At 31.9% G+C, this 16,052-nt stretch overlaps 1 protein-coding gene across 1 annotated transcript; it reads right to left on the reverse strand.

The window, feature by feature from the left end:
• Window positions 1–2,027: 2,027 nt before the first annotated feature.
• Window positions 2,028–15,423, reverse strand: LOC111055682 (glutaminyl-peptide cyclotransferase). Its single transcript, XM_039434855.1, has 4 exons — window positions 15,255–15,423; window positions 11,719–11,938; window positions 8,433–8,598; window positions 2,028–3,008 (listed from the first exon to the last, which is right to left on the reverse strand). The coding sequence occupies exons 1-4, from the start codon at window positions 15,390–15,392 to the stop codon at window positions 2,993–2,995; spliced, it is 540 nt and encodes a 179-aa protein (XP_039290789.1). The 5' UTR covers window positions 15,393–15,423; the 3' UTR covers window positions 2,028–2,992.
• Window positions 15,424–16,052: the final 629 nt, after the last annotated feature.

Raw genomic sequence — 16,052 nt, forward strand, 5'->3', positions numbered from 1 at the left:
ATTATATTGGTTCTAGCAGGACCTCCTAAATATTTAGGTATTTATATCTTAGGTATTTAGGAGGTCCTGGTTCTAGCTATACAAGTAATATCACACAGCTGAGGACACCAAAACGAAAACTTGGTTTGAGCGTCAGTTGATTCTAAATGAACAAAAAAATCATAAATTACAAAACCAATTTAAAATCATCTGACTTAGAACCAACTGCCGCTCAAACCAGCAAGTGTAATTTTGTCAGAATGGAATTCAGAAGATTTATTTCCAAGCAAAACCTATCAACTTTTTCAATTTATCAACTCATAACTTTTTATAAGAAGAATCCTAACAAAGTAAATTCCGTACTTCTTTGTGAAATTGAAATAAGTTTTGAAAGTAGACAATTTACAAAACCCTCACTCAACGACAACTCAAGATGATTGCTCTCGATTAGAAACAGACAAGAACACCCACGACGTTCGCATTCTACGAATTATTAGCTCGCTAAAATCGGTCACTTCTAAAAAAAATATTCAAGTCCTTATGATGATGGTTTCATACTCCAAGTATTATATTGAAAATCTAAAAATATAAACATGTTCTATCAGAATCACCCGTTGGATGCAGTATTAGTATTAGGCGCACACCTCCAGGATCAAATTTCAATAACTCATAACTTTTGACATAATGATCGGATCTCCTCGTACTACCGCTCATTTTTCAGCTCAGCAAGACGGCTCAAATTCAAGTAATATAAGTCAAGTCTCTAAGAGAAATGTGGAATTTATTGTTGAGTGTACTTTAGCCCATATTTCCATGAACAAAAAATTGTGAATCTCTATATTGAAAGCTGTGTATCTCAGTAACCCGTCTTACTTAATCTTGAATTGTGGAGAAAAAAATCTTCTCTTTCATTTGCTGTAAACGATTCATGAAAAAAATTGTTCGTAAAGTACGATTCAGCGCATAAGAAAATCAATAGCGTAAATTGGAGATATTTTCCTCATTTTCAGGGTCTCAGTAGCTTTATGATAATGAACAGTGGTCCAATATGAATTAAACACAACAGAGCTTGTAGAGGATGGAATTGTCCACAATTTTGAGCCCATAATTAGGTCCAGTTTCTATGATGTATCGGACTCGTTTAAAAGACTCTTGATTAACAGTAAAATTGCTTAAAAATAGATCTCTAGCGCGAGGAGATTCAATCATTGCGTCAAAAGTTATGAATGTCTGAAATGTTGATCCTTGAGGATGCGCGCCTCTCCACTAGGAAATAATACTGAAATTAAGTGAATCTAGCGAGTGATTCGGATAGAAAATGTTCTTATGAAACTAAATCATTATGCGAAATCTCAATATGAGAACAATGACGTTGGTGATAATGATCAAAGCAGAAAGTAAGTAAAGTATTTTGAAAATACAAGGGAATTGTTATCAGGTGTACCTCGAAATCTATATGAGATAGAGTACTCTACCTGGTGTCAGGTTGTACAGCACTGAATTTCGCCCAGAAGGATTTGAATTATATATTTAAATGGTGACAATCAGAAGACATTGTTGATTGAAAACTGAAATTCATGAGAATATATTTTCTTGACATTTTACTCATTAAAAAAAATTGTAACTCAATACTCATTGAAGACAGAGAGAGTTCCGAATGATTTCCTTTTATTCGAAATTTTATAATCGAATAAAAGGAGAAGGAATTTTTCTGTCCAATGATTGTATTTGGCGCAAATAGCTGAAAAATGAACCGAAATACAAGGTTTCTGGGGCACTCTGTATTTATCACAAGAAAATTTTGCATGGAGAAATGCGTCTGGACTTCTCTGATGTACACAAAAAAATATATTAAAAAATCAGAACTACAATACATATTGCAAGCACAACCCCTTTTCATGTCTATATTGTCTAGACTAATAATAGTTTGGAGGAGTACAGCTTTTAGACAACGTCATTCACACCCATGCATGCAATATTTTTTCAAATAAACTAATTGGCATTCTACAAGCAAGCGATAGGAAAATATCGAGATAATCAAGAGAAACTACGTTTTTCAAAAGTTTAATGATTTTGAACAAAGACATTCACAAGTGGGATACCATCATAATATTATTAAAAAAGAATCATCAAATATGTTGATCAAAGTAGTGCACTTGCCCAAATACAAGTAATACATAAATTTACAAAAATACAACTGTACATTAAAAATATGCAAGTATAACAAAAACATATATATTATATATCTACTTTTTCAACTTTATCTAAATATTTGCTCAAACCAATTCTGTAGAATGTCTTCGACAAAATGATACAAATAAATTTTACAGAAATAATTTATTTTTTATAGTAATTTATAATTTGTATACTGATTTTGGAAGAATAGTTTCAATCACACATGATCACTCATCTAAATTTTCTAATTTGTAAGCATAACTGGGAACAATTGATTGGACAATAGTTGTTAATGAACAATTATAAAAAAGAGATTTGTTCTATTATTTATTTGATCGTTTCTCATGTCGATGTTTTAAATTATCAACTACAAGATGCAATACAGACTTGTTTCAAACCAATAGAAAGATTAAGTAAGATGGACATTTTCAATTATCCAAGAAAATAGAGCTCAATACAATATGCCATGAAATCATTTTTGTTCTAGGATACTATATGTCATGATAAGTTGTTGTTTTGAATTTTGTTGTTTCATGCGTTGGAAAAAGTAAATTCGTATGACTTTTTTTGGTGGGGTGTCACCTGCAGGAACAGGAATGTCCCACCTCGCCTAAATATACCATTTTAGCCGTCAATGGACCTTACGATTGTCATACTTAGCCAGGACCGACAGTTTAACGTCCGATAACACGATTGCATATTGGAAAAAATCAGTCGAATCGAAACCTAACACTCATAGTAGGCTTCACTTAAAACTATGAATGGCTTTATTAGGACGGATCAATTAAATGTATTAGGCAAACTAAAATAAATGACTGACTTATTGAGACTGACTCCACTAGAAGTCCAGATTCCTGAAAACACAAACGGTTATCGATTAAAATTACTTTATCAATGAATAATCAGTAGATTATATTTAATACTAGCAGGTAACCCGTGCTCCACAAGGGTCCATCTAAAAATTTGACAAACTAGAAACTTGAAGAATTTAAAATAAGCCTTTAAACATCCTCGGTAAATTAAGAATCTATATGCAAAATTTCAAGTTAATCAATTGAGTAGTTAAGACGTGATGATGCGTCATTCGTGAATTTCCTATCCCGTTCGTGTATAAGCCAATTCTTTCCTTTACTATATTGTAGAAGTGAGAAAGCGAAAATGTTGAAGTAGAGATTGAGGAATTCTAAACGCCTATTTCATTACAGTCCAGAGCATCGTGATAATAAACCACTCAGATATCGTGGAGAAAATAAAATTTGAACATTGCTGTATACAATACTGATACAAAATGCTATCGAATTTGCGTGAAAAATTATGAAGCCTCAACTCACTTGTCAATAACTCAGTCGATATCAATATATTGGAGATTTGAGAAGATAAGAGGATGAGACGGAGAAATTACGAAGATTGGACGGACTGAAGTAATTAGTATTGAAAATGATTTTCTTTCCTATACTCTGTAATGCCGCGTTTACACCAGAGCTGTCAACTAAGTTTACATCAATTTCGGCAATTTTCTGCTAATTTCATAGAATACACAACGATAGTTTGTCGTCACGTAGTGGAAACTCATGACTTCAACAGAACGTTTGTTTCCCACTCAGTGTCGGTAAAGATAAAAAACTTTGTCAACAAAATTTTGAGAACATTTGCCTAATTCAACTGCTCTCTACATTTGAGATCAGCAACTTATCTACAAAAAATCGTCCATTTGTTTCAATAGAGGAGCAAATTTTGTTAGCAACAACATTAAAAAAACAATTTGTTGACAACTTTGGTGTAAACGCAGCTTAACCTCTGTATATGAGGTGGAAGCAATTAAACATACCTTGAATGGAAGTAGTTCTAATTGTACCCAGCTATTTAGATATATTTTCAACTTCTTTCAGTAGATCATCGTTACCCAATAATTGAAATTGATTTTTTTCTGTTGTTATTGATTACAAATCAGTATTAGAGCCCAATTGTTCAAGTCTCCTAAAATGATAATAACAAAATAAATAAAGAAAAGAAGATAAAAAATATGAACCAAGATGGTACTCTACTGCTACAAGACTATCATTTTTTGAAATTATTGAATTGTGAATATTTCATATCGGATAGGTTTTGTTCAAAGTTACTCAACGCCACTGATTCCAATTTTTAATTTATGACAGTTTTGGAAAGTTGTTTTACTGCATGAATTTCCCCTATTAACTTCATGTTATATATTATTTTAATCCTGAGTATGAACTCGAATGAGTCCACAAGACAAAAGAGATTAAAAATCATAGGTTTCAAATTTCGAGCGAATATTCGATACAGTCTCAAGGCGTTTCTTCAAGTCAGCTTTGGAAATAGTCGTTTTATAAAAGGAGAACGAAGAAAAATATACTAAAACCAAAGGAAAGATTTCTATCCAGGAAAAATTGAAACTATTAGGAATCGCATTGTCTTAATACAAGCATTCACATATAGTAAAAGTAATATACTCAAACTAATATTAATTTTGTGTAGTAGTGAAAGTGATATTACGTTGGATAACTATATTGAATGAAAAGACTTGTGGTCATCACAACGACAAATTTATAAAAGTAACGAGATAACGGTTTCAGTTGATACGCAATCATTTTCAATCTCTGCTAAACTAAACTGAGACCAATTCAATTTTTTTATTCAATAATAATAAATGTAAGTGCGGTCAGTGATAATACAGAAATACTATTATTACAAGCGTTACTAGACACAATAATAAACAAATAGATATTGGTGAGCTAAATATAATAGTGGTCGTCATGCTATATCCTAAACTAAACTGAGACGAATTCAATTCTTTTTATTCAATGATACTAAATGTAAGTGCGGTCAGTGATAATACAAATATAATATTATAACAAGCGTTACTAGACACAATAATAAACCAATAGATATTAGTGAGATAAAGATAATAGTGGTCGTCATGCTATATCCCACTGGTTTAACAGTTTCATTGGCAGATTCCAATGGATTAATTAGGGATGGTAGAAGAAATTAAATCTTTGGAACTGATTATAAAATTACAAGATGAAGACCATAAAAAAGAAATACTAAATCTAAAAAATCAATGTAGTCTAATGTCGGAGGAAATAAAGAAACTAAAATCTAAATTTGATAATACTAAATGTATGATAGAACCTCCATCCAAATGCAAAAAATAGAATCTAACCTAAATGATGGGAAATGCTCTGAAAATGGTCGAAATAAAACGTACAGTGAGGTTTTGAAGACAGCAACCAAAAATATAGCTGAGGGAAATAAAGATAGGAAAGGGAGAGTTCTGCTACTGACGTCCAGTCATGGACGTGATTGCAGTGATCTCCTTGATAAAAGATTAAAAAATAATTTGATGTCCAATGTTTTTTCAAGCCAAGTGCATCAATTAATGCAGTTGTAGAGTCAGCTAGGGAACAAACTAAAGACTTTGATGAAAATGACTATCTAATTGTACTGGGTGGCTCAAATAATATAAATGAGCCTAACTTGAATCATCTTCCTCAAGTAACAGAAAAAATCAAGGAAATTGTGCCACTCAGCAAAAAACAAACTTAATAATAAGTACTATTCCTAATAGGTTTGATAGGCCAGAATTAAATGAAGCAATCAATTCGACAAACAAATCAATCCATAATACAATCAACAGCCTAAAAAATAAGAATTCTAAACAACTGGGGATTTGTTTTCTAAATGAAAGGCTTAAAAGACATAATTTCACTAATCATGGGTTGCATCTAAATCGATCTGGCAAAGTAATCTTTTGTAATAGATTGGCAGAGCTGATTGAAAGCCGTTTGCAATCCTCTGGTTTAAAAACAGTCAAAAAACAAATAACGATTTTTTAGTAAATTGGCTCAAAACAGGGAAAGGGAAATAGCTACAAATGCTAGAGATAGAGGAGCACAAGATGGTAAGGTTTTTAGTATTTATCATCAAAATATTCAGTATCTTCGCAACAAAATTGACAGATTAGAAGTATTTCTTAAACAGGAGGATCCTGACATTGTTATTTTCACAGAGCATGGCTTAAAAATAAAGGAAATAAATCAAGTTAGGATTCCAGGCTATTCACTGAGATCAGAATTTTGTAGAATAGCTCATAGAAGTGGTGGTGTATGTATATTCACTAGCAATGCTAAACATACCCAAACTTATGAACTGGATTTTGTTAAGAGATTTTCTGTTGAGATGGATTTAGAGGTGACGGGACTAAGGTTAAAAATTGATGATCGATTTGAGGTAGCAGTGTTAGGTATCTATAGGTCACCAAATGGAGACTGGCAAAAATTTTGTGAGCTGCTCCATACACTTTTGGAAATTACAACCGCTCGTTTCACAAATGTTATAGTAGTAGGAGATTTCAATACCGATTTTGCCAGGCAGGATAAAATGACAGAGGATATTAGAGATATTATTAATATGAATAATTTAGAAATTAAGGTCCACGAATATACAAGAGTAACTCGAACTTCACAGACAATTATTGATAATATCCTCACAAATATAGAAGGTTGTAATGTCAGGTTAGGTAGCTCAGATCTATCAGATCATAACTATCAAATTTTAGATGTTAAGTTGCAGGGCCAGAATCCAAGCAGAAAAAAACTTTTGTGAAAGAAATTCAGCAATATGAGCTAGGAAATATAAATTGTTTGAAGCAGGAACTGCTTCAAGAAAATTGGAGTAGTGTTTATAACAGTTGTAACCTAAATTACAAATATAAGCAATTCATTGATACTCTAAGATTTCACATTAGTGTATGCTGTCCAATAAAAAAAGTCAAAGTAAAAAGTAAATTAAACAAAGTAGATGAATGGATAACTGAAGATATTCTTACTCAAAGAAATATTGTTAGGGAAGCTTATGAGGAATTTAAATTAGTGAGGGATGTTCCGAGTGAAGTCAAATACAAATGTCTAAAGAAAAACTATGCAAAAGAAGTGAGGAAAGCTGAGTGTAAGAAAACAGCTGAAATATTAACAACTAGTACCAATTTTAACTCTGCTGTTTGGGAGGTAATTAATAGAAATAGGAGAGCAGCTCAAAAAGATACAGTTACTAATGTCCCTAGGATAATCGATGAACATGGAAATTATATGGATGATAGTATAGACATTTGTAACTTTTTCAATAAATATTATCAACAGGTTGCATATAATCTCCAAAAGTCACTGAACACTAATACTTATAATACAACTACATTAAATGCTGAGCCAATTGAAAAGGTATTTAAATTTCATCCATTATCAAGAGATGAGTTGTCAAGAATAATAAAAAATTTGAATAACAAAAAAACAGTAGGATTGGATGGGGTCTCAAGCAAAATTTTAAAAGAATGTGAAAATGAATTACTGGACCCTTTATTGCATCTCCTTAATACTTCACTAGAGCAGGGTATTTTCCCTGATGATCTGAAACAAGGAAAAATTTTGCCAATTTTCAAGAGCGGTGATTCTGAAAGAGTTGAAAATTATAGACCCATTAGTATTCTAAATGTAATAAGTAAAATTTTTGAAAGAGTAGTTTTAAATAGGTTATTGATGCACCTGGAAGAAATTAATTTCATATGTGATGAACAGCATGGGTTCCAGAAAGGGAAATCTACTAAGACTGCAATAGTATCCCTTGTTGAAAGACTAATAGATATAATAGATTCAGGTGAGAAGGCAGCCGCAATATTTCTTGATTTATCCAAAGCTTTTGATTGTGTGAACCATAGAATATTATTGGAAATACTAAAAACTGTAGGTGTGAATGGTATAGAACTAAAATGGTTTGAATCATATCTCATAGGTAGAAACCAGTGTGTTGAGCTTACCAAGGTGGATGGGAATGAAATAGTAAAAATTAAATCTCAAAAACTGGAGGTCCAGGCTGGAGTACCTCAAGGCTCAATTCTGGGTCCCTTACTGTTTCTGTTGTATGTGAACCAATTACCAAAAGAGTTAAAAGATCACAGAGCTCTGTTGTTTGCTGATGACACATCGCTTATCTTTAACAATTATTTATTAGATAGTCTAGAAATAAATGCTTTTACTGGAGTACAGTCAATTGTCCAATTCTTTTTATTCAATGATACTAAATGTAAGTGCGGTCAGTGATAATACAAATATAATATTATAACAAGCGTTACTAGACACAATAATAAACCAATAGATATTAGTGAGATAAAGATAATAGTGGTCGTCATGCTATATCCCACTGGTTTAACAGTTTCATTGGCAGATTCCAATGGATTAATTAGGGATGATGGAGGATTTTCCAACCTTTGCTCTTTCTGGTTCTCGGAGCCGTTCAGATAACTCATTGTGAACACTCTGAATATTTTGTTGAGGTTGTCTATGGTTGCAAAATCCAAGGCACTGTAGTTGTCCTCCATTTTGTGCCAAACTTCCGGAAACGGGCTGGCGATCACGTGAAGTATGGGAACTTCTGCATGAAAAATGAAGAATATCTTTAGAATATACATTGAATTTTACATAATTTCATCAAAGATAAGGGGTAATTCAAGAGAACAGTCGAATATTGGAAAATTAAGCCAGGATTTTGAGCCTTGGATGATATCACTACACTGTGCAAGGAATCTAATGCACAGTGACTTGACAAATTGATGTAGCAATATCTGATAAGACTAAGTGGCAATGGATTTTGAGCCTTGGATGATATCACTACACTGTGCAAGGAATCTAATGCACAGTGACTTGACAAATTGATGTAGCGATATCTGATAAGACTAAGTGGCAATGGATTTTGAGCCTGGATGATATCACTACACTGTGCAAGGAATCTAATGCACAGTGACTTGACAAATTGATGTAGCGATATCTGATAAGACTAAGTGGCAATGGATTTTGAGCCTTGGATGATATCACTCCAAAAGTCACTGAACACTAATACTTATAATACAACTACATTAAATGCTGAGCCAATTGAAAAGGTATTTAAATTTCATCCATTATCAAGAGATGAGTTGTCAAGAATAATAAAAAATTTGAATAACAAAAAAACAGTAGGATTGGATGGGGTCTCAAGCAAAATTTTAAAAGAATGTGAAAATGAATTACTGGACCCTTTATTGCATCTCCTTAATACTTCACTAGAGCAGGGTATTTTCCCTGATGATCTGAAACAAGGAAAAATTTTGCCAATTTTCAAGAGCGGTGATTCTGAAAGAGTTGAAAATTATAGACCCATTAGTATTCTAAATGTAATAAGTAAAATTTTTGAAAGAGTAGTTTTAAATAGGTTATTGATGCACCTGGAAGAAATTAATTTCATATGTGATGAACAGCATGGGTTCCAGAAAGTGATATCTGATAAGACTAAGTGGCAATGGATTTTGAGCCTTCGATGATATCACTACACTGTGCAAGGAATCTAATGCACAGTGACTTGACAAATTGATGTAGCGATATCTGATAAGACTAAGTGGCAATGGATTTCGAGCCTTCGATGATATCACTACTTTGTGCTAGGAATCTAATGCACAGTGACTTGACAAATTGATGTAGCGATATCTGATGTGACTATGTGGCAATGGTGCTAGAAACAGCCATTTGAAAGCGATTTTTTTAGATTATGAAATTCTGAATAAAATGAGATCATCAAGAACTCTCTTTCTCCAATGAGTACTGAGTTATGATTTTTCAATAATGAGTGAAATTTAAAGGAAAAATCAATTTTGATGAACTTTAGTTTTTGATCAACAATATCTTCCGATTGTTAACATTGAGATGTATAATTCAAAATCCCTCTGTACGTATTTTTGTGCTCTACAATCTGAGATCAGGGAGAGCGCTCTATCTCAAATAGATTTCCATGTACACCTGACAACAATGCTCCTTGTATTGTGAAAAACACCTAATTTTGAGATTCAACCATCATCACCAACTAAATTGTCCTCACATTGATATTTCGCACAATGACATAAGTTCATGAGATCATGTTCTATGAGAATCACCCGTTAGGTGCACTTCATTTCCGTATTTCCTAGTGGAGAGGCACGCTTAAGGACACCTCAAGGATCAAAATTTCAAACACTTATAACTTTTGACACAATGCTCAGATTTCATGGTACTACACCTCATTCTTCTCAACTCGTCAAGGCAGTCCAAAATCATGCATCATAAATCAAATTCGGCCGGAAAATGAAAAATTAATTGTTGAGTGTACTTAAGCCCATATTCCAATACACAAAAAATGGCCAATTTCTATATTCAAAGCTGCATGTTAATTGATTAACATTGGTGTTGTTATCCTTATCTATCATTCGACAAAGAAGATAGCGCTATCCTTTTCTACCTCCACAACGTTTTTTAACAATGTAGAGATATAATTGATTAACAAAATATTAAATCTCAATCATAAAAATGTATGATTGAATCGTTAAAAAATATTTTCTCTTGAAGAATAAAATATAATTGAAAGTTTTCAACAGAAATGAACAGTTGATATTTTATCAGATATGCCGGTATCAGCTAAGTTGCCTTCTATAGAAGCAATCTGAAAGAATTTTTGCTTGGAGTATTTTGCCGAAGAAACGGAAAGTCTGTATAGACATGTTATATCGTTAGTGACCGGCCTTACTAACAGATCTTTAACAAACATGTTTGTTAAAGGAAACAAGGAGCTCACACTCAAAATCGCTTGGACAAACAATATTTGCTCTCATAGAGACAAGGTATAGGTACATATAATATATGTCCAAATATAATTTCAAAAAAAACAAATCTATCCAAACTGTTCCAACAAGCATGTTTGCCAAACATTTGCCAAGTTTGGACTCAGCTTGATAAATTTATAATGAGAAATAAGAAGAAACATCCAATACGTGTAATATTAATATCGAGTTGCATATATTATTCAACCTTTAGAGAAATTCAAAAACATAAAGTTTTAAATATAATTTTTTTATGTAACCGTAACTCCATTGTACAAAGAGGTGTGAATTGAGGAGACTTTCACTCTACCACTGTATCTTCAATAAATCATAATGAAAAATAGCAAATAATAAGCCGTGGCCGGGCTGGACTAGTTAGTGGTAAGGAGCGTTACAAACTTCGGTCTGCTAGCACCGCCTGGTTTGTGGGTTCGATCCGGCCGATGGCATGGACGTTTGATCATCTCATCAATTCACCAACGCACTTTCCATCACCCACGCACAAGCAAAAACGCTCATGTGAGCGTCATCTGCAATTTTAAAAAATCTTCTAAAAAATATTAGTTTTAGATTATTATTGAAATGAATGACTTAAATAAATCTACAGATGGAAATAAATTGGAAGTTGCATTTACAGTTCAAATGCTAATTAATGAATAATTATTATTAAACGAAAATCCCAATTAAATGCTGTAAATCATCCCGAAGACTTCTGCTACTGCAAATATCCCCGGGCTGACAAATAATTTTTGTATAGTAGCGCTCATCGAATTTCCATCTAGCTGTTTACCCTATTGTCAATATTTGCAGTAGCAGAAGTCTTCGGGGTGATTTACAGCATTTAATTGGGATTTTCGTTTAGTAATAATTACTTGAATAAATGATGTACTAACCATTCTTGATGAAGGGCAAATGATCATCTTCAATGTGCGACCTGCTGGTAAGTCTCATGAAGTACCTTTCAGTAGGGCTGTACTGGGATAGCTGGCTCAATTCATGGAGACTATCTTCGATATCACACAGCTTTCGGAAGTATTGAGTGGTGGAGAACCCGTAATAGTCGTAGAATGTAGGATTTGGCGCCCCAAGCAAGTCCAATAACATCATTACGTCCTGGATGGAGAAACGGTAATATTAATAAATTGAGAAATAAATAATTTAAACATTATTTTTTGAAATTGCAATATACTTTTTCCACGGTTTTGAAAATTAAATATGAAACCAAATTAGTAGGTTATACAGAATAATTGATGTTACATTAATATTCAAACTTTACTGAGATTTTCAATCAAAAAATTTTCATTACCGAAGCGTATATAGGAATTCTGATAGAATTTTAAAAAATCTAGGATTTTGTCTGACTAAATTTGTCAAATGTATGCGTACTCAAAAGCATCGAATACATTGATTCCTGAATTTGTATATAGGTACCGTATCAATCGTTATAATTATAGGAAAAAAGTAGCGAAGTTATGAGGGTTCAAGTTATTTAAACCAGCTAACCAACTGAATTATGAACACAGAGTATATATAATTCTTAACACAAGAGTATCAAAGCTTTAATTCATGTTTAATTGGAAAGTCATAATTTATTTACAATCATGAATAGATTTTAAATTTTGAAACGTAAATTCAACTCAAGACTAAATATTCAGGCAATAGTTTGATTTGTAACATTGATGTATTTAAATGCACTTGTTTCTGAGAGAGTAACATCGGCTGTGAAATTGTCATATACCGTGCAATAATATTCATTAAGAGTGATACCGTACTTGATGAAAAAAATTATTTATTTCTGAGTCACTCAAGTAAACTAGAAATTTACAGGGTGAACACTTTCAAGAAAGATTCCACCAATTTTCCAGCTTGTATTGACAAGCCTACGTCAAACTCAATTTTATATAATCTACAAAGATACATGAATATAACTACGGTACTGTACAAACAAGACGATTTCTATTTAAAACAAACCATGGGAAGAATCAGTTTTTATATTCCATGACCCATGAGTAAAAAAGAATAAACTAAATAACATGCATTCAAAAATTAAAATTCTCTACATAAGAATATAAAATTATCCTTCCTTATGAATACAAACAAGTAACTCTGTATTTTATTTAAATAAATGATCAAATTTGATTTAATATGAGTTGGATTTCTCTACTTGGATGGTTGGTTGATATAGATTTGAGAGTAATCTGAAAAAAATATTTTGGGATCGTTTTGCCAAGTAATATGTTGGCGGGTAAGATTTTTTCACTATAAACTAGTAAACATACCACACTATCCATTTGGCTTCCATTGCCTAAAGGATTGTGCGTGTCCTTCCATTTGGAAGCAAGATGCCTGGCCCCATATATTGAATCACGTGGTCCCCATTCTTTGAATGCTTCTTCGCCGTCGAAAAATATCAACATCAAACTTACACTCTGCAAGCAAAAATGCAACAAGACTGATTATTGGAACTAACTATTGTAAAATAAACATTTATAACTAACTGATTTCTCAACTTTAAAGCCTCTCTCAAGAAGGTTATAAAGCTATTCTAATTATTAACATTTAGCCACTGTACGACCCAACAATAATTTATTAAGCCAAAATTAAAAAACTTAGAAGCTAAAAGAATCTAAGAAAAAATTGCTCCTTCATTGGAAAATTTATGAAAAAATATTCTTTGCACGTAAATAAAAAACAAAAATTGAAAAATTGATTATCGCTAAGGTGGAATATAATCTATAAAAAAGGGCTTTTTTGATTGAAATATTTGGAGTAATTTACAAATAGGCCTACTGTAAGCTTAATGAGGATCTTAGTAATTGAAAAATAAAGAAGCTGTATAACATAAGATTCTAGTTGTTTCAATTTCTGTGCGGATACATTATTTTAATATAGGTTAAAGTGATCCATTCTACGAAATAGCAGATCAAGATTGACGAAAAGTCCGAAAGCGCTATAGTTTAGTGCTTTAGTTTTTCTGAAAGCAAAAGTGTAAGAGTTTTTCCAATCTGCTTTTTATTACAATCAATGATACTGAAAGTCGTAAAACGTATTCAAAGTGAAAATTATAAACTAGCAATTTAAGATTTGTCATGGAAAGTCACATTGAATAATAGGTTGATAAGTAAATGAATGAATATACTTTAGTTGAGTAATCGTTTTGTTGAGATTCGATAATTTTATAGGACAACTTTTTGACAAATAGTTTTTTAAAACACACAGTAGTTTAAATGATGCAGAATTGAAGCATTTTCAAGATAATTCATTCATTTCCTTGGTGATAGAAAACGCAAAAGTTTACTTGGTAATTTTCACGACCTTGAAGATTATTTGAAATAAAATGAATAGCCACGGAATTGAATGATAATCTCTTAAATTATGTATTCCCTAATCTCCACTATCTTGAGACTAGGAAAAGAACATGAATTTCAATCAAAAAATTTTCATTACCGAAGCGTATATAGGAATTCTGATAGAATTTAAAAAATCTAGGATTTTGTCTGACTAAATTTGTCAAATGTATGCGTACTCAAAAGCATCGAATACATTGATTCCTGAATTTGTATATAGGTACCGTATCAATCGTTATAATTATAGGAAAAAAGTAGCGAAGTTATGAGGGTTCAAGTTATTTAAACCAGCTAACCAACTGAATTATGAACACAGAGTATATATAATTCTTAACACAAGAGTATCAAAGCTTTAATTCATGTTTAATTGGAAAGTCATAATTTATTTACAATCATGAATAGATTTTAAATTTTGAAACGTAAATTCAACTCAAGACTAAATATTCAGGCAATAGTTTGATTTGTAACATTGATGTATTTAAATGCACTTGTTTCTGAGAGAGTAACATCGGCTGTGAAATTGTCATATACCGTGCAATAATATTCATTAAGAGTGATACCGTACTTGATGAAAAAAATTATTTATTTCTGAGTCACTCAAGTAAACTAGAAATTTACAGGGTGAACACTTTCAAGAAAGATTCCACCAATTTTCCAGCTTGTATTGACTTTCTTATAAAAGCCTACGTCAAACTCAATTTTATATAATCTACAAAGATACATGAATATAACTACGGTACTGTACAAACAAGACGATTTCTATTTAAAACAAACCATGGGAAGAATCAGTTTTTATATTCCATGACCCATGAGTAAAAAAGAATAAACTAAATAACATGCATTCAAAAATTAAAATTCTCTACATAAGAAGATAAAATTATCCTTCCTTATGAATACAAACAAGTAACTCTGTATTTTATTTAAATAAATGATCAAATTTGATTTAATATGAGTTGGATTTCTCTACTTGTATGGTTGGTTGATATAGATTTGAGAGTAATCTGAAAAAAATATTTTGGGATCGTTTTGCCAAGTAATATGTTGGCGGGTAAGATTTTTTCACTATAAACTAGTAAACATACCACACTATCCATTTGGCTTCCATTGCCTAAAGGATTGTGCGTGTCCTTCCATTTGGAAGCAAGATGCCTGGCCCCATATATTGAATCACGTGGTCCCCATTCTTTGAATGCTTCTTCGCCGTCGAAAAATATCAACATCAAACTTACACTCTGCAAGCAAAAATGCAACAAGACTGATTATTGGAACTAACTATTGTAAAATAAACATTTATAACTAACTGATTTCTCAACTTTAAAGCCTCTCTCAAGAAGGTTATAAAGCTATTCTAATTATTAACATTTAGCCACTGTACGACCCAACAATAATTTATTAAGCCAAAATTAAAAAACTTAGAAGCTAAAAGAATCTAAGAAAAAATTGCTCCTTCATTGGAAAATTTATGAAAAAATATTCTTTGCACGTAAATAAAAAACAAAAATTGAAAAATTGATTATCGCTAAGGTGGAATATAATCTATAAAAAAGGGCTTTTTTGATTGAAATATTTGGAGTAATTTACAAATAGGCCTACTGTAAGCTTAATGAGGATCTTAGTAATTGAAAAATAAAGAAGCTGTATAACATAAGATTCTAGTTGTTTCAATTTCTGTGCGGATACATTATTTTAATATAGGTTAAAGTGATCCATTTTACGAAATAGCAGATCAAGATTGACGAAAAGTCCGAAAGCGCTATAGTTTAGTGCTTTAGTTTTTCTGAAAGCGAAAGTGTAAGAGTTTTCCCAATCTGCTTTTTATTACAATAAATGATACTGAAAGTCGTAAAACGTATTCAAAGTGAAAATTATAAACTAGCAAT

This window comes from Nilaparvata lugens, chromosome 8, assembly GCF_014356525.2.
Source record: "Nilaparvata lugens isolate BPH chromosome 8, ASM1435652v1, whole genome shotgun sequence".
In the NCBI taxonomy this organism is placed as follows: domain Eukaryota; kingdom Metazoa; phylum Arthropoda; class Insecta; order Hemiptera; family Delphacidae; genus Nilaparvata; species Nilaparvata lugens.

Coding starts and splice junctions, on each gene's coding strand:
- LOC111055682 (XM_039434855.1), bottom strand. CDS start 15,392: ATGTTGATATTTTTCGACGGCGAAGAAGCATTCAAAGAATGGGGACCA. Junction 11,939..15,254: donor GAAGCCAAATGGATAGTGTG/GTATGTTTACTA, acceptor TTCTCCATCCAG/GACGTAATGATGTTATTGGA. Junction 8,599..11,718: donor TTTGCCCTTCATCAAGAATG/GTTAGTACATCA, acceptor TTTTTCATGCAG/AAGTTCCCATACTTCACGTG.